This window comes from Zeus faber (assembly GCF_960531495.2).
Source record: "Zeus faber genome assembly, chromosome: 18".
Lineage (NCBI taxonomy): Eukaryota > Metazoa > Chordata > Actinopteri > Zeiformes > Zeidae > Zeus > Zeus faber.
In genome coordinates this window covers 14,074,474-14,092,526 of record NC_137210.1, presented here as the reverse complement: position 1 = coordinate 14,092,526, position 18,053 = coordinate 14,074,474, and the positions used below count along the sequence as shown (strand labels likewise).

The 18,053-nt window shown below is 47.6% G+C and overlaps 1 protein-coding gene across 1 annotated transcript in view; it reads left to right on the top strand.

The window, feature by feature from the left end:
- The window catches only part of myo16 (myosin XVI), a 148,189-nt gene that overhangs the window by 126,725 nt on the left and 3,411 nt on the right, over positions 1 to 18,053 (top strand). The window contains exons 32-36 of the mRNA XM_080019405.1: positions 473 to 855; positions 979 to 2,232; positions 5,543 to 5,695; positions 7,619 to 7,698; positions 17,995 to 18,053. The exon at positions 17,995 to 18,053 is cut by the window's right edge and continues 3,411 nt beyond it. Of these exons, the coding sequence (XP_079875531.1) occupies positions 473 to 855; positions 979 to 2,232; positions 5,543 to 5,695; positions 7,619 to 7,698; positions 17,995 to 18,053 (1,929 nt within the window). The remainder of the gene's footprint in view (positions 1 to 472; positions 856 to 978; positions 2,233 to 5,542; positions 5,696 to 7,618; positions 7,699 to 17,994) is intronic.

The window sequence follows — 18,053 nt, the reverse complement described above, 5'->3', positions numbered from 1 at the left end:
CAGTGGGACCAACAGATGGGTCTGCCGGATTTACGACGGAAATACCAAAAGGGAGATAATGTATCATGTTATCAAATCACTGCAGGGGGATTAGACTTAAACAATTAACGGTGAGCATTCCAATGGTCTCCAGTCTTTATCCTTTGATTGGCCGCTTTAGCGTATATTTGTTGCATGACAGATGATGCAGACATACATTAGAGTGGAGCGTGCTGATGATCTGAATCGTATAATTAAGTTAACCTGGATCAGATGATTATTTGATGGAAAGCAATTATACCAATGGCTGTTGCTCTATTATGTGGAACGCATAGTTAAAGCTATTTGTGCTGCGAGGTAATTTCTTATCTTTTTAAAAATGAACGAAATGAAGCAGAAAAAGGACAGGATTAGAAACGGACACACAACAGCGGTTGAACGCAATGTAGATGCTTTTATTAAACCAAGTTCTGTGCTGTATTCTGATTTCTAGGTCTGTGGATAAAGCTGGTAAACCGCACGAAGGCTCCGTCACCGGGGGAAGCCGAATTATTCGGCACTTTCGCTCTAGTTCAGTTCCCATCCCTCTTGCGATGGAAAACATGGTTCATTCCACCGCCAGTCCATCCGTCAAAGCATCCATGCAGCAGGCTGGCCATACCGCAGAGGACGGCGTGGGTGGGGGTGGTCTTGCCTCTCCCCGAAAGCAGCCTCCTCCAAAACCAAAGAGGGACCCAAACACTCGTCTGAGTGCGTCATATGAGGTGGTCAGCGCAGGGCTGACTCTAGCACCAAAAGAGAGCCCCACCCCAGAGGGCTATGGATCCCCAGCTGGGAGCCCCCCCAAAACTCAGCTGTCCCCTACAGACCCTGCAGGTATATTCTACAACAACCTTTTTTCTAGATTTATGTCGACGAGGCAGTGGTGTTTTGGTATTTCAGTATGTGTGCTTCATTGCCTTTTTATCGAACCGTTTCCCCCTTGTTTTGTACTTTCAGCCTTGTGCAAGCCGCGCCCCCACAGTGATGACTACACCACCATGAGGAAGGTTCCTCCTCCCAAGCCTAAGCGCAGCCCCAACACCAAGCTGACAGGCTCCTATGAGGAGATCAACGCAGCAGCGCCCAGCCTCCACCAGCTGCGCCCCGCTGACGTCAAGTTAGCCCTGCTCTCCCGGGCCGGTGCACTGGGTGGCCTGGGGGGCATGATGCAGAGAGCAGCCTCCGTAGATGCCCCACTGGGGGCAGCTCTTAGCCTGTACCGTGGCCAGGATGAGGAGGATGTTTACATAGAGATGGTGGGCTCCCAGCAGCGTGCCCGGAGCCTCCAGGAGCCCCCTGATAGCCCAGAGCAGGCTGATGCGGAAGCCGTCTACGAGGAGATGAAGTACTTCCCATCTGACGACGCCGTACTCCCCGTCGGATTTGCAACGAAAGCGGCCAAGCTGGAGGCTCTGGGATTGGGCCTGGTGGGGTTGGGGGCACCTCCCCCTCAAAGCGGAGAGACCAAGCGGGTGGCAGTGGGTGTGACGGCCGCCATGGACATCCCCCATTCACAGAACGTGCCCACAGCAGCGGCTGCCAAAGCTCAGCATGGAAAAGATGGAAGCTGTGACATCCCTGCCCCCTTCCCCAATCTGCTCCCCCACCGCCCGCCGCTGCTGGTGTTTCCTCCTTCCCCCGTCACCTGCTCCCCAGCGTCAGACGAGTCTCCCCTCACCCCGCTCGAGGTGAAGAAGCTGCCCGTGTTCGAGACCAACCTGAACTACGCCGCAGGGCCCGACAGCCCCCTCTCCCCGCAGTACGCTCGCCAGAGGGCAGACTCTTCCCCCAGCCTCACGGTCCTCATGCCAGAAAAGTCCACACCTCCGCTGACCCCGCCGCCTCCGCCCCCTCCCCCCAGCGCCCTGCCCCCCCCCTACAGACCGCCCTCCCACTTCCCCTTCCCTCCGGAGGGCAGTTTCCTGGCTCTGACAAGGGCGGCGTCGGTCACAGGGGGTTCGGACTCCCCCAAGCCCTCGTCTTCACACAGGGCACTGGGAGATCCCCTGGGTAAGCCCCCGCCATACTCGCCAGTAAAGACCACCCGTCCTGAGCCTCGGAGGGCCCACTCGTGCTCCTCCTCACCCCTGCTGTTCAACCCCACTAACGGCAGACCATTGACCAGCCCACTGGACGAGCTCAACACCCTGTTCAGCTCCGGACGCAGCCTGCTGAGGAAGTCTACATCCGGACGCAAGATGAGAGATGGAGGTTAGCGTCACATGCTTATATCCACACAGACACACAAACACACACTGACATGAATACATCTGTAAAGTCGAAACGGCAACATCTGAGGGTCAAATGACTCATTTATCCTTCTCCCTTAGCTGTTAATTAACATGTTTAATGTATTAATTCAACTTGTTTGAACAACTTTAAAACAATGTTCACTAGAATTATTATTAGCGCTGTAAGGTTAACCATGGCCATATCAGCAGAGTGCCAGCTATACAATGACAATCAAGGAGGCTTGATCCTTTTTTATCATTCAATTAGAAAACAGAGGAAAGCGAATAAATCGACAATAAAAACATACGTTTTTATTTGCTTCGTTTGGGGAAAATAGATGGCTCTGATCCGAGCTGCGGATCCCGACGCTCAGCGTAATGGTACGGTCCACTTTAAGGGTGTCTGAAAACGTATTACAAGATTTTTCCAGCCATGAATATGGAAAATATATTGTAATGTTTACGATAAGGATATATAAATGTTTAGACCCTCCCCCCATACCCCCCATGACTCGAACCATGCATACCAAGCGGCCTCCCCGTGCGTGTGTACTGTATGTGTGGGTGTGTGTGAGCCCTAGTATCCACTATGATGAGGGCATGATCAAACTCTCAGCTAGGTCTAGGCCGGATGATTTATTGAGCAGGAGGTGATTACCTTCTATAGGGTAGGAAGTATGGAGTCGTAGGTAGGTAATATCCCACTGTTTCTGTGTATGTGTGTCTATATGCGTGTGTGGCGGGGATTGCTGGGTGGGCGTGTCTGTGTACGAGTGGAGGGTGGGGAATGCATGTACCAAGACCCACCCACCACTCCCATAAGCCCACCGTTCTTTACTACCTGGAAACTTCTGTCATTAATAAAGCCTTTGCAGCCAACCACCCTTTTTGGCCCACTTGAGGCAGCCCATTCGTTACAGTCTCCAGCGCGGTGCCCTTTGGTTGCTGCAGCTGCCTCCGAACACGGTAGCTAATAAGCTAGCTGCCAGAGCCTGCTTATCTCTGCAATGCACTGTAGGTATGATGGGACAGCATTGGTGTGTGTGCCCAACACATACATATCGTGTGACTTTGATACAAGGGCTAACCTTTGTGAAAGGAGGGCGAGGGTATTAATCACACGCGGCGGGCGAGTCGAGCAGCTCCTGGGGTCAGGGGTTTCGGCTGCATTCAGAGATTACTTTGAAAACATCCCATGGCTTCTAACCAAGCGCATAACGTGTTTATCTTTGCAGTGAGGCACATCGGAGCGGCTAGAGACTCATGCCGTATAAGCTGTGACTGTGTTAATAATACATGAGCAGTGCAATGATGAGGATGGGTATGAAATATTTAAGAGCTCAGTCATGTTCGACACAAGGCTGTGTGACTCCCCAGCCAGAGCACGGTGGGACTCGCTGGACAATCACATGAGATAGGTTAGAATAGTCATTATCGAGTGAATACGTCTTCTGTTAGTCCTTTCCCTGCTGCTATATATACATATATATATATATACATTGACAAGGTCATGTGTGTCAGAGCTGAGCTCCTTATAAGTGGGGGTCTGGGTCCAAGTGCGGCCGCTCTGACGCATCCGCCTCACGTGACCTCCGACCGTCGACTCTGCGTCAGCATGATGTGCCCGATCCGGGGGAAAGTGCTGGCATCACGGAAACAGCGCGACAGGGGAACTCGGCGCTGGGGATTCACGACCCCGCTGTTATTTTGAGTGGGCACGGGGTGAGCCGTGGGCGCTGAGATCTGAGCGACGGCAGATGCCGATAGGCTTAACGAGACGGCCTACTTCCGCTCCCCCTAGGCCGTTAAAGGGCTGTGTGTGATACCTGAGCCTGTGAGGGTGGCTGCGGGTTACAGTTGCCATCCCAGACATCCCTGTGAAGAGCAGCTGCCTCGCCCTCCCACTCCTCGGCTGCCCGGGTAATGCCAGGGGGATGTGGGCAGGTGGTTTCTCTGTGAAACCGCCGTTACGAGACAGCTCCAACCCGAGACCAGCAACGTAGCTCCTCTCAGTCCTCCAATACCGCTTGTGTTGGAGGATTGTCCACTCATCTCCTCTCTCCATAAGCGTACAATCCCACATGCTGACTCCCTCCTACTACCAGGCACTTTCATTCTATCCTCCATACAAACACCCACCTAGCACACGGGACCTATTGAATAGGGCAGCGAGGCTATATTTAGGGATCTTGTGACTAGGGGCGGCCAGGAGTCACACATTCCCGACGCGGGATAGCAGCTGATGAATTCCCATCAAAATACGCACGAGCATTCAGGCAAACACGCACACACATAAACAGGGTCACAGTTATCCTGCGCGTGAGAGCGGTCTATGTCGGGAGGGGGGAAGCTGCAGGAGGCGCAGGCAGGTCATGTGGAGTCACTTTCCGGCGAAACAGCCTTGGGCCAAAACCCAATGACGTCAGGCTCGGAGGCGGCACCTCCAGAGGGCAGACTAAGCGGGATGAGCGTCCAGGAAGCAATACATCATGAGGCAAACATGTGCACACGGCTCGCGCACTCATACCCAAACCACATGTTGTTAGAGCACCGTGTACCGAGCCTCACATAAAAAGTTGTTTATTTGTTTGCTTCGCCTGTCAATTTGTCTGCGAATAATCGTATAACTCCGCCCTGAACAAACTGTGAAATGGGAATAACCCATAACATTGTTTCACGCTCTTAGGCGGAACGAGTGAAGAAGTCGAGGACTTGTCTTTCTTTGGGGAACTGGTCAGGAAATGTAAAAGGAACTGAACAGTTAAAAGGACTGAAAAGTAGGATTTTATGCCCTGCGTATATCCAAAACAATTGTTTGAGATAAGTCCATTATATTGATGCATAGCCAGTTGTGTTTACTAACCTAAGCATACTAAGAATAATCGTACTAACTTCAGATGTTACTGTTACTGATACATTAGATATCATAATGATGATGTCTAAATTTTCTGCCACTGGTAGACATCTATACGATTTTATAAGGTTGGACAATTTGAGCTTATAAATATCAAAGGGAGTTAGCAACGCACAAAGTTATTTGCAGAGCTAAGAGTTGTATTATAATATAATACATCAAACTACAGACAGCCATGTACCTAGGATGTAGACCATGTACGTTGGATTGTAAGGATGTGTATAAATAGTTAATACATTTCACCCCGAATATTGTGAATATTGTGATGATATATTTGTCCAGCCTCCTTGTATGCAGTGCACTGTTTGACAATCCAAGACCCTGCCTACCATTATATGATCCAATGCGGTTTTCATCTAAGCTGTTTTCTACTCAGGATTCAACTCCAACATCAACCTGCCAGGACGAGAAGACTGCGGCTCTGCACCCACCTCGCCGTCCCCTCAACTACAGGACAAGAACGCCAACAACCACTCCCCCCACTTGCCTAGTCCCGCCCCCATAGAGAATGGCAACCAGATCACCAACGGTAACACTTTTAGACTTTTATAGGGGTTGGGTTTTGAGTCCGAATCTGAACGGTGTCACTTTGCCATGTAGTTACACTGCCGGTTTATTTTCCCCACTTTTGAATAAAGACGATACTCAACAGAAGATCAATGCTAAAGTGGTCGGACACATCCACGCTAACAAAATGAATGCCAAAATATCACACTCGATGAGAGTGTGATAGGCAGAGGCAGTGAACAACTTCGATTTCATATCATCAAATGTTTGCCTCAAAGAATTCATTATTTATTTATTTGTTTGTTTGTTTGTTTGTTTGTTTGTTTGTTTGTTTGTTTATTTTTAAACCTGTGCTGTCAGCATGCTGGGCATACAACATAGAGTATTTGTGCCATTGCATCCGGGACAGACTTAGTCTGCAAGTGGAGTTCAACTTCTCAACCTGCAATGCCACTTTTTATTTATTCTTTAATCACCAAGAACTGCTGCAACAACTCTGTCCTGTGGACGACCTGTGGGATGACAAGAGCACAGCTTCTTGTTACACAGAACCACCACCAACCCCCCTCTTTGGTGAAATATTTGACCGTGTTTGGGTGTATAAACAACTAATCACTACTCCAAGAGGGGGAGAATCACCACGGGTGAGACAAATAAACATTGAACCAAACAACCTGTATGTGGTAAAACAAACAGAAACATCAGATGACAACATGTATCAACAAAAAAGATTTAATTAAGTCCAGGAAAACTGGAACAGCAGTTCAGCACGTGGTCTCTTCCTGTCATAGTTATGGCAGTAAATCAGGGAGGAAAGGAGAGTGATGTAACCAGGAGGGTGTTCGGGGGTGTGTTTAAAGCAGGTGCCGGTGGTGTGTTTGTGCCTGTGATGAGTCCACCTGTGTGTGTGTGTGTGTGTGTGCGTGCGTGCGTGCGTGCGTGCGTGCGTGCGTGCGTGCGTGCGTGCGTGCGTGCGTGCGTGCGCGTGCGTGCGCGTGCGTGCGTGCGCGTGCGTGTGATGTGTCCACAGGTGAGTGTACGGGACTTCTCCCAATTAATTCTGGTGTATGAGGTCGGTATAATATCGTAGCGCCTCCAAGCAGCGGAAAAAGCCCCGTAGCCACCCCTGAGTCCGGCAGCCGTATGGACACCCCACGACCGCAGGAAAGCCCCGATCACCCTGCCCTGCAGCCACAGAAGACTCCCCAGCCCTGCTGAGAAGCTGGAAGCCCGCAGAGCAACACCCACACAAGGCAAGGAGCATTAACCAGTCCCAGAGAGCACGAGGAGACCCTGCAGCCCTGAGGCGCTCACATGCAACCCACAACCACCTGCAGGCGCGAGATGCAAGTGCGGAACCTGGGCATGGACCGCAGACCTGGAGCCCGGTCCTGCACCAACAGACCGACCCCCCGCCCAAACCGCCCAACTCCATTAAAAAATATAAACACATGGTAAAGCCTCCCATGCTGCCGCGGAGCACCATGTGTTTTTATCTTTTAATATAAACTGTTTATTCATCGAATATACAGAAAACGAAGGGGGCTAAATGAATAACGTGAAATACTATATACCGCAGTATTTTGATAGTTACCGTACCGTGAAATTTCATACCGTTACATCACTCAGTTTTATCACCTAAATAACCCCGATACAACAGCAATAGGCAGCCAGGACCAGTAAGTATGGATGATAGGAGAGAGACGACCAGCAGAGGACACATGTTACTCGAGAGACCTCGAAGGAATAAAGAAGAACATCGTGCCCCGACACTCTCAGGAAGAGAGAGATTACTGTGGAATCTCTCTTTTCACCAGAGCATGTGACGGATGACCTACGACCCTGGGGTGAAGAGTGCACAGGCTGTTGGTCAGATGGCCGGGCTGGGTTACTTTTTGCATTTTTCGTTTTCAGCTTGTTGTTGTTGTTGTTCCCGTGTGTCCAGGGTCACTGGAGGACGACGGCCACGGCAAGTCAAACACCTCCAGCTCTCTGCACAGACACATGGACAGCCATCACACTCAGGTAAACTCACGCACGTGGAGCCCGATGGACGCACCCCCCGCAAACACACACACACACATTCTCAGCATGTAATATTAGTGCAGTAATCATCTTGATGGAAGACCCAAATGTCATGTCAAACCTGACCCATGGCAGCAGATGCACTTATTCCTTGTCTTGTATAACCATGTCTAATGCCCTGTGTAACTCTGTCCAAGAGAGACAGAGGGGGTGAAAGGAGAGCGATAGAGAGAAGGGAGGGAAGGAGCACTCCAGGTAAACACAAGCAGCTTGGGAGCTTGAGCTCTGGGAACACTGTGGCATTTTAGTCTCACCCTCCTTCTTGTAACTGACCTTCCGGCGTTTGCACCCCTGTCTCATTGCATGTGCACACACACACACGCACACACACACACACACACACACAAAACCCTGCACACAAACTTCGAATAAATTACAATATTAATGAAGGTTGCAAGTTGATTGATTGAGTTATTTTAATTTTTGGAGTCATAGTATAATTGTAGCAAATGGCCTCAATCTAACAAAGTGTCCTTGCTGGCTTGTACAAGCTTTCCCTTCGCTCTGAAGATGGGTGTTTGGTTACAGGGTTGGATTTATGTCCCACGTACACACACACATACAAATAAACATGCACACACCTCTACTAGTAAACGTAAATAATTCAATGAAATGAATAATTTAGAGGGACAGAGACCCTCGCTGTTGGAGGCGATTGAAACGTGGCCAACAAGCTCTTAAAACTCCCGTCTCCTGCGACGGTATCGCTTTCCGACTCTCTCCGCGGAGACGCGCACAAACAAACACATCAACAAACGTCCGTAACAGCACACGTGAACAAACACAGACAACGCTGAATTAATTTCCCCTTTCTCAGCAAATCCACTTCCTCTAGTAGCCCAAGATCAAGCCTCCGGACTTGATCCAGCGCTGAACTCCTGAACTCTGACAACAGGAAATGACTGTTTAATCATGGAGTCAGCAGCCACTGCGATGGCTGATCTTCGTCCACATAAAAGCCATCTGACAAGACCCGCCTTGCAGATGGCTGATGCGCTGCTCCCGCGCTGGAATGGAATTATTAGAAAAGCCTAAAATAGTTAATGCATAATGGATGCCAAGGGGATATCCGTGGCTACGAATGCTGTGGCACTACAGCTAATTTCCCCATTATTCACCATGAGGACAGGCAGCCATGCAGCCAGTCGCCTCCCGACACCCCCTGTAACAACACATTGTGTAATAACACTCGCCTTTTGTAGTAAACATCTTGAACGTAATACGTTTTGCGGCATTTTATAGTAACCTTTTACATAATGCGGGGGCGACAACTTTCTACAATGAATGTGTAATAACTCAACCCATTATGCAATAACATACCGAAATATCTGTCTTTTGTTGTCACTCTACGAAGGCTCGCACAGGCATAGAAACAAAAATGCATGAAGACATGAGACTTTTGCAATTTTTGTGTGTTATTACATAATGCGTTGAATTGTTACATATTCATTATAAAACGCTGTTACCTGTGCAATGCATAATAACCACCTCATTATTATTACAAAATGTGAAAACTTCTTTTGTTTTGCATTCAAGGTGTGTATTACAAAATGTGTGTGTTATTACATTAGGAAGGCAAAAATGTATTGCATTGTCTTGAGTTATTGCGAAATTCGGTGTAAATAAACAAAGATTAAACACGTGGGATCCAAGTTTGGATTCGCCACTGAGGGGCTTTGCTTTTGCGCTCCGCGGGGATCGGGCGGCAAACGCCAGCGCGGTCTGCGAGCGGGTGAACGAGGGCGAAGGAACATCTTGATCCCGTCGCAGTGCAGCTCAGGGCAAAGTATTCTCAGGATCTTCCTCGCGAGAAGAAGAAGAAGAAGATGAAGGAGAAGCTTCCTTATTTTCCCGCTCCCTGGGCATACCGGGCGCTATAAACCAACACCAGAAAGAGAGAAGGAGAAAGAGGGGGGGTGGGTGGGTTGAGAACGTCTCGTAAGTTCAGTGTGTGAAGAGAGGGGATCTGGGCTGAGCTTGAATTGACTCTTCAAAGCTCTGAGCGCAGCGGTGCCGATGCGCAGGGACTCCCCGTTTGCGATCGTCTTAGATTGTCCCGCCGTCTGACAAAATTACAAAGCGCATCCCGGATGGGCCCTCCAGGGCTCGTTTCAGAACATGTAAGCCTCTCTTTTTTCTCCCGCTGTCTCTCTTATCGGTCCTGCTCTCGCTGTTTAATACTGCAGGTAAGGAGGAGTCTGTCAAGCCATGTGGGTTTTTAATTCTCTTTTGTAACTTCCTGTGCCCCCCCCCCCTCTCTCTCTTTTCTCTTCCCTCCTGCCTTTGATTCTAAAGAGTGTTCTTTCACCCTCTTGTCTTATCTTCCAGAGGAGCCACCTCAACTTCTCTCCCTTCGGCGCTGGGGCCGCCCTCTAAGCTGAGGGAGGGGGGGGCGGGGGTTTGGTGGGCTGGAGGGGATGCGGTGAGTGCGGTCACAGCAGGTCCTTCTGCCCCTCACACACTCAAAGCGCCGGGCTCTCTCCTTTGAGAACGGGGCCGGACCCGGTGCTTGGGATCACGCGGGGGATTCAAGCGGCTCCCTATCGGTTCGACGAGGACTCCAAGTGAACGGCGGCGTGTGAGAGGGACAACGAGCCGCTCCACATGGTCGATCCAAAGGCGTGGTTTTCAATCCCAAAGTGGCAGGGATATTCACAAAAGTGGCTCCGGGTGTCCTTCCCCACAAAGTTTTGAATCTGCTATATGTCATTTGGTGTATTATGGGATCTGACTCATGAATATTGAATATTACCCTTATGGATGCTTGTCTGCTGAAAGCCAGGATGTGATCGCATTTTAATCACCATTTATCAGATAAAAATAGAGCTTCTCACACTATTCGACTTCACAAAATCGAATATCTCTTTATTTTGTCCTCAATGTACGTTACATTATTAATATCAGCACTTTGATTTATCAAGTTTAAATTTGAGTTTCCTTTTTTTTGCGCATTTAGACAAATGTGGACCTTCGAAGCACAATTGTCGTAGCTCTGCTGGAAAACTGTATGAAGATGAACCCACCCCAGCGACCTATGATTATAAAACAGCAATGCTCATAGGGACACAATTTTTGAAAATGTGCCCAGTGAATGTCCTTGTCACATGAATTAAAAAAAAAACCACGCCCATGGGTTGATGCTGCAGAAATAACGTAACACAACGTTGCCTCTACACGTTAGGCTGTAAAATCGTTTTTACCCCAAATTGGAGAAAAATCTTGAGAAATTTTAGTTTGCTGGAGAGAAAAAAGAGCTGGAAAACCCAGCGCTTCTCCAGCACGTCCTGTCTTTATCCACCTTCCAGTTGGTGTGCACTGATCTGATGTTCAGATTAGCCGGCCATTATCTGTGTTGAACAATTGGTAACCTCAGGTTTCAAGAGAAGATCTGAGCCTTGAATCAGTGATATTGGACAACTTCCAACCGCTCTTTTTTGTTGTATCCCTTCTTTTTTTTCTTTTCTTTTTTTTTAAGGAAATTGCAGCTCTTGGTTTGACCTCTACTCCCTGTAATGTGAACTGTGCTGTAGCCCACACACTTCATACGAGGGAGTGGACTCCCAGTTAACAGTGAGAGTTGACTGCTCAAGCTGTACTCGGCTAACCTGGCATAAGATGTTTAAGATGAAGAAGCGGGGGCGGGGGGGACTACCCTCTACGCAGGCTACACTCCGGGCCAGACATATTTGGACGTTGTTAATCACATGTTTGCGTGGACAGTCAACATCCCTAATTCCAGCCTCTCTGTGGAATAACCTTGGAGGTTGTCCTTGGATTAACACAGCTAAATGGACAGGTACATCCGCGCTGGCGTGCAACGTCGCGCATAGGAAAGTCAGAAACAGGCAAATGTTTTTCCACTGCGCCTGTGGACGTGGAAGGACATATGAAACGGAACAAATGACATACCGATCCAAGCTGTGAAAATAGCTGATTTGAGCGTAGGAGAGCTGCAGTTTTCAATGCCGTTCGCTCCATTCATCCGCTGGGCTTTTCTGTTGCCGAATTCATCGCACATATCCTTGGTTAACCATTGAAAAGGTTTTGCGACCAACCACCAACAACCCTTTTCTTTCTCCATCCATATCGAGTGACTCTTCCGCTGAAACTCTAGTATGGCTATCCGTGTGATAATTGGTTTCCCTTCCTAGGTACACCGTTCCACACTTTATTTTTCCCTTTCTAAGATATAGAACCAGAATGGGCATGTCATTTTTGTTTAAATGTTATTATATATATATTTTGGTTTTTTTTTTTTATGAGTCAGTGCGGTTAGTGTTCCCACTCGTCTTTGAAATCAAAGTTATTTTTAACCATTTATCCGATTCAGACGTCAAGGTAAGTGAAATGCCTGTCGAGTTTTATTTCTCCATCTGTCCTCAAGACAGCAGACTTTCCTTGAACCCATTTGTTTCAAACTAAAATTATTATAATTATTATGAGAGCAATCACTTGCGAAGGCCACAATATTTTTGGAAGCGATTGTGCGTGATCTTTTCAAGGGTAAAGCACGTACCACAGAGAGAGCAGTTCATCTGGCTGCACTCTAAAGGGCGTCGGTTGTGGGATTAGCGGATCTCTTTGGGGGGAGAGACAAATTGAGAAACATGAATGGTACGCGTATCGCTCGGTCGGCGATGAATGGGCCAACTTGTTCCGATTTCTGTAAACATTAGCCAGCAGCAGTCTAGACGAATCATATGAAGAGGAGATGCCTCTTAATAACTGTCTCTTTGCCCTTTCCCCCTGTTTGGCACGACGGCGCAGCGGATTATTATTATTTTTCATCGCCGCGGTAGGAACGGCGACGGGCTTGGACTCTGGCCTCGCCGGTGGAATTGGGAGCCTTTTTAAGTGGGGGGAGGAACGGTGGGACAATACGACATGTACCCTACACAGAATAATTACAGGCTTAAGCTCGTGGGTGGGTGGTGGGGGGTGTCTTCCATCTGTGTTCTCACTTGCACAAAAGCTTTGACAGGGCTAAAGCCTGCGTGACGGAGAGAATGCCAATTCCGAACGTTTCTCTGAAATGGCCCCGCGATACAAGAACGTCTTCTGTCAAACGGCCAGAGGGATGGCTCTCACCCAGGTCGTCAATAGCCTCCTGCCCTTCTCTCCATCTGGGGCCGTTAAAGCGCCGTCTGATGGTTTCCACCGGGGTGTGGATGTGCACGGGACTTTTCAACTCCGCGCGTACAAGAGCTCTCTTTAGCAGACTTATAGACGAATTACAAAGACAGCGCTGTTAATTATTATTTTGTTTTTACCCCACATGAGCACACATTAGAGTGTCAGTGGGCCGAATACGGAGCTTTTATTGGAGTTTACCAAAGGGAACCTACATCCTGTAATTAGATTAATTGTTAGATACGATCGATGGGGCAACCAAAGGTTTTGCAAATTTAACATTATTTGTGTGTGTGTGTGTGTGTGTGTGTGCGTGTGTGTGTGTGTGTGTGTGTGTGTGTGTGAGAGACAGAGTGAGAGGCCAGATTTTGAGGACTGTTTTTGTAATGTATGGCCCCCAGTCACCTCTAGTCTGAGAGTGACAGTTTTGGATGACCACTAGTCATCAAAGATTATCATGACATTACCATAAAATTACCATTCCATTAACATATTGATTTTAATATTGGCCTTCCTCAAGGGTGGAGGCATTTAAAAGTCCTGGTTATTGCTTTTGTGGTTGCGCATTTGGTGTGTGTGTGTGTGTGTGTGTGTGTGTGTGTGTGTGTGTGTGTGTGTGTGTGTGTGTGTGTGTGTGTGTGTGTGTGTGTGTGTGTGTGTGTGTGTGTGTGTGTGTGTGTGTGTGCGCGTGTGTGGGGGTGTGGGTGTGTGTGTCCCAGCATGTTTATGTGCATTATGCATTTCTAGCTGTTCTCTATCATAGCGTGCTTCTGTGTGTCAATTAACACACTGAGTGGCATCTCCACAAAAGACAAACCTGTGCAAATAACGTAAAAAGCAAACGTTTAATTGGCAAAGTACCGGCAAAGGGTGAAATTGATCTCTAACTGCGCTGCCACGCAAATAGCGTCTCGTTTTGCCGGTGCTATTTTCACATGTTTAAATTAGGTATAATTCATACATTTGCCGCATAATTGCTCCCTTTCCATGCAAATCAGCCTCGTTGCAAAAAACGTCCAATTCACAAACACCAGCACTAATAGCCACACGCTGTGAGAGTGAAGTTATTACCGTCTGCAGAGCTGGTGGAAATTGTGTGCGGGGGGGGGGAAAGGCAGCGATGCCTCCGCGCCTTGGGAGAGCAGAGCTACCTGTCAACATTGGCATTTGAAAATAAAGGAAATTGTTCGGTGACCACCCCCGACTCCCACCCCCCACTTATGGACAGGTTGACCCCGGATTTATTAGGGGTGTCACGCCCAGACTTTCCAGTGATCTGTTAATAATATTTTGACATTAATATTATAATAATTATTACTGTCACGGCATCCGAAGGTAGCGATGCCTTGAACGGGTATTGGGTTTCAAAATGCACTCCAAAAGCAACTTGTTAAAACTTTGAATAATAAATAAATAAATAATAATAAAGTGGTCAAAACTGGCATTGAACCACAGATGCCATTGAACCTCATAGGACCATGGACAGCTCCGCGGTGGGCCGCGGCTTTCGGCCTGCACTGAAAAATATGAACTGTACTTTTAAAATTCCAGTCAGAAAAATAAATAAATAAATTACTAATAATAATAATAATAATAATAATAATAATAATAATAAGATTCCAGTCAGAACTGGAAATTCTTAAGTAAAATTTAAAATATGTAAACACTTTATTCATTTAATAAATTACCTGAAATGGGAAGAGTATGTTTTATTATAGATTTACTCATACAATTTAAATGTTTTATAGTCACTGCACATAAACCTAAAAATACTCAATACATTTTAATCTAAAAGTATAGCATGTTTAAATCCACACATCTCCACGGATGCACAATCAGACACAAAACAAGGGAAATTTAGCCGTAAAAATGAATGGGCATGTTTGCGCTGGATATTTGAGACGACGCAGACAGAAGGCACAATTGATGCGCAATTCATGGCGCTATTAGTGGCCACAATCCGTTCTTTGTGAATTTGCTCTTAAGTGTCATTTGAATTGCTCAAGCGAAGAAGTCACTTTATGCACCATCAAGAGAGTGTCAGCTGCAGACATGTAAGGGTGTAAATAAGCGACGATTGAACAAAGGTATTTCCCCTTCTGGAATAAAATGAGTCTTCCACTCACTTTGCTTTGTCTGAAAGGGAAAAAGGGGCTTCAGCGTCCCGGTAAAATTTGCCCACATATGGCGGCATCTCTAAACTTTACGGAGTGATATTGCATCTATTAAATAAAGAAGTTGATAAGGAAAGGAAATTGTCAGTCAGCTTGATCTTTGAAGGCCTTGATTTTATGTATTTTTCAAGAATATCATGTTTAATAGTCCGTACAATCAAGCAGATTCTTTCAGTAAAGATTGACATGAAGTCACATATCAACATATGCATGCCACTGTTTTGCCACTGTGTGTGTGTGTGTGTGTGTGTGTGTGTGTGTGTGTGTGTGTGTGTGTGTGTGTGTGTGTGTGTGTGTGTGTGTGTGTGTGTGTGTGTGTGTAATTGGACATTGACGTTGATTGTCATATATCCATCCCATCGTCAATCCTTGTGGCAAGTCCATAAACTAATTGTAACTGCGTTGCTTCATTCAGTCAGCACTTCATATTGGTGAGTGAACACTGACTGACATGTTTTCTGATATTTTGTGGATGATAAAATCTTAACTTAATCTGTAATGAAATTTTTACTTCAAATGTAGAGTTAGCAAAGTGAGCTCTATCACCTACAGACAATGGATTGAAGGCGCGGTGACTGTTTCCGGACATGTAATGTAACCAGACCAGAGTAGAAGTTTGAAATACATCTGAAGCAAGCGCTCTAAATTACCACGGAGTAGATCTACCAAGAAAGATATAGAGTTAACGATTAAAGAATAAAGATCGGGAACAGCATCTGGTGAACTACTCTGACCTTACCGAGTAGTTATTCTCCTGTTTGCGGCTCAGTGCGAACATCTACAGTACAACGGTGAAGACAGAAATATATATCAAACGACAATTTAGTGATATTATTTTTATGGATCTCGCACAGTCCTGCTGTGTGTGTGTGTGTGTGTGTGTGTGTGTGTGTGTGTGTGTGTGTGTGTGTGTGTGTGTGTGTGTGTGTGTGTGTGTGTGTGTGTGTGTGTGTGTGTGTGTGTGTGTGTGTGTGTGTGTGTGTGTAAGGGTGTGTAAGGGTGTGTAAGGGTTTGTGTGTGCTGTGGAAGGACACAGTGTTCCTGCATGTCTGCGGTTTCTAGTAGCCAGTGTTCCTGGCTGGCGTCAGTGCAGAGAATAGCCTGGCAGGGAGGTGTAAATTATGGATTAGGTCGCTGAGCATTGTGCTTGTACTGGCAATCAATCTGTGTATGTGTATGTGCTTGCACGCACATACGCACAAACACACGCGCGCACACACACACACACACACACACACACACACACACACACACACACACACACACACACACACACACACACACACACACACACACACACACAATCCCATGTATGTGCCAGAGTGTTCAGCGATGCAGTGATCGGTGTGTTGTTGTGTTTATGTAATGCACATTTAGAGGCACACTTGTGTGGAGCAAAATTTTACGTCTGTGTGTGTGTGTGTGTGTGTACGTGTGTGTGTGCGTGTGCGTGTGCGCGCGCAGTGATTCTGTGGCCTGGATTCCTGGAATGCATCACTGACTGTACTGTATGCCTGGCAAGACGCAGTGAAAATGTGGCAGTATGAGTACTGCTGGTTTAATTTAGCTCCCCCCTCCAACACCGCCAACCTGCCACCTGTGTGCGAGTGCGAGAGTTTTGTCTTTGTGTATGTGCGTAGTCTTCTGCGTCGTACGTGTGTGTGTGTGTGTGTGTGTGTGTGTGTGGGTGTGTGTGTGTGTGTGTGTGTGTGCGTGTGCGTGTGTTAAATGGTGAATCTGTTGAATCTGAGCAGGAAATTAAAATACAATAAAATATAACGTGGGTCCCCCCCACACTCCAAAATCCACATAAAATTCCCCTGCACAGCAACATTTTGAAACTCGATCGTTGAGCATTTGTGAAGGGATCCCGTGCCCTCTAGCAGGCTTTTGAGCCCCCCTGCCATTAAACCCCCCGATCTTCTAATCTGGTAGGAATCACCGGGGCTCAGTCCCATCGCCAGCAGTAGTGACTGAGGGAGATTGGAATTCCTGCCTGATTGATTGGCCAATGTATTGACTGGCTGATGACGGATGACATCCCTCACACAGACTGATGGGCCTGTGTGTGTGTCAGCACTTGTTTCGGTGCACGCGTTAGTGCCAGAAAGTGTGTGTGTGTGTGTGTGTGTGTGTGTGTGTGCATGTCTGTGTGTGTGCGTGCGTGGGTGTGTGTGTGTGTGTGTGTGCGTGCGTGTGTGCGTGTGTGCGTGTGTGCGTGTGTGCGTGTGTGCGCGCGTGTGTGTGTGCGTCACAACCTCTCCGCAATTCACGAAAGTTCAAACCCACTTCCTCAGAAGTGAAGAGAAGCTCCACAGAACCAACCTCGGGAAAATAAGGCGTTGTAAAATCCGTGAGTCAGAAAAAAAGGGATTCCCCCCTTTGCTAGTTCCCCGTTGTTCCCGTTTTCACGCCGGGGACGGCTCAGGGCCAGCCCTGGCTTCATCCGCTCTCCTCCTATTAGAGAGGAACTGGAGAATAACCGGCCCACAGGAGACGAGAGAAATTCAGTTCAATGATTATTACCCCTTTCAAGATGATGGATCAGGCGGGGACATGGCCGATTTTTTCTTCCGCTGCTGTAATGCAGACGGATAACGATCAGAATACAATTTCTAATCTTTTTTCTGTCGTCTTCGGGCTGCTCCGGAGGATCTGCTGAGGTCGCACCGACTGAAATTATTTTTTCCTTATCTTATCCTTTGTACGTAAAAAAAGAAAACCCGCCGCTCGACACCCATGCACCATCGCCATTTTCATCCTTTGTTGCCTGATCTTTGCAGCTTTTGCTCCATTTTTGTTTTGCACAGCGCGTCGGTTACTGTTCGGTGAGCTCTGATTTCGTTGTAAACGTCCCCGTTAATCTTCCCTCTTTGTTTCTCTTCCTCCTCCTTCTCCCTCTCCACCCGAACGCCCTGCGTCTCCTCTCCAGCTGCTCCAGCGCCTGCGCGTGTGCGGTGGCGATGACGGTGCCGCCCTGGGTCTGCTGCT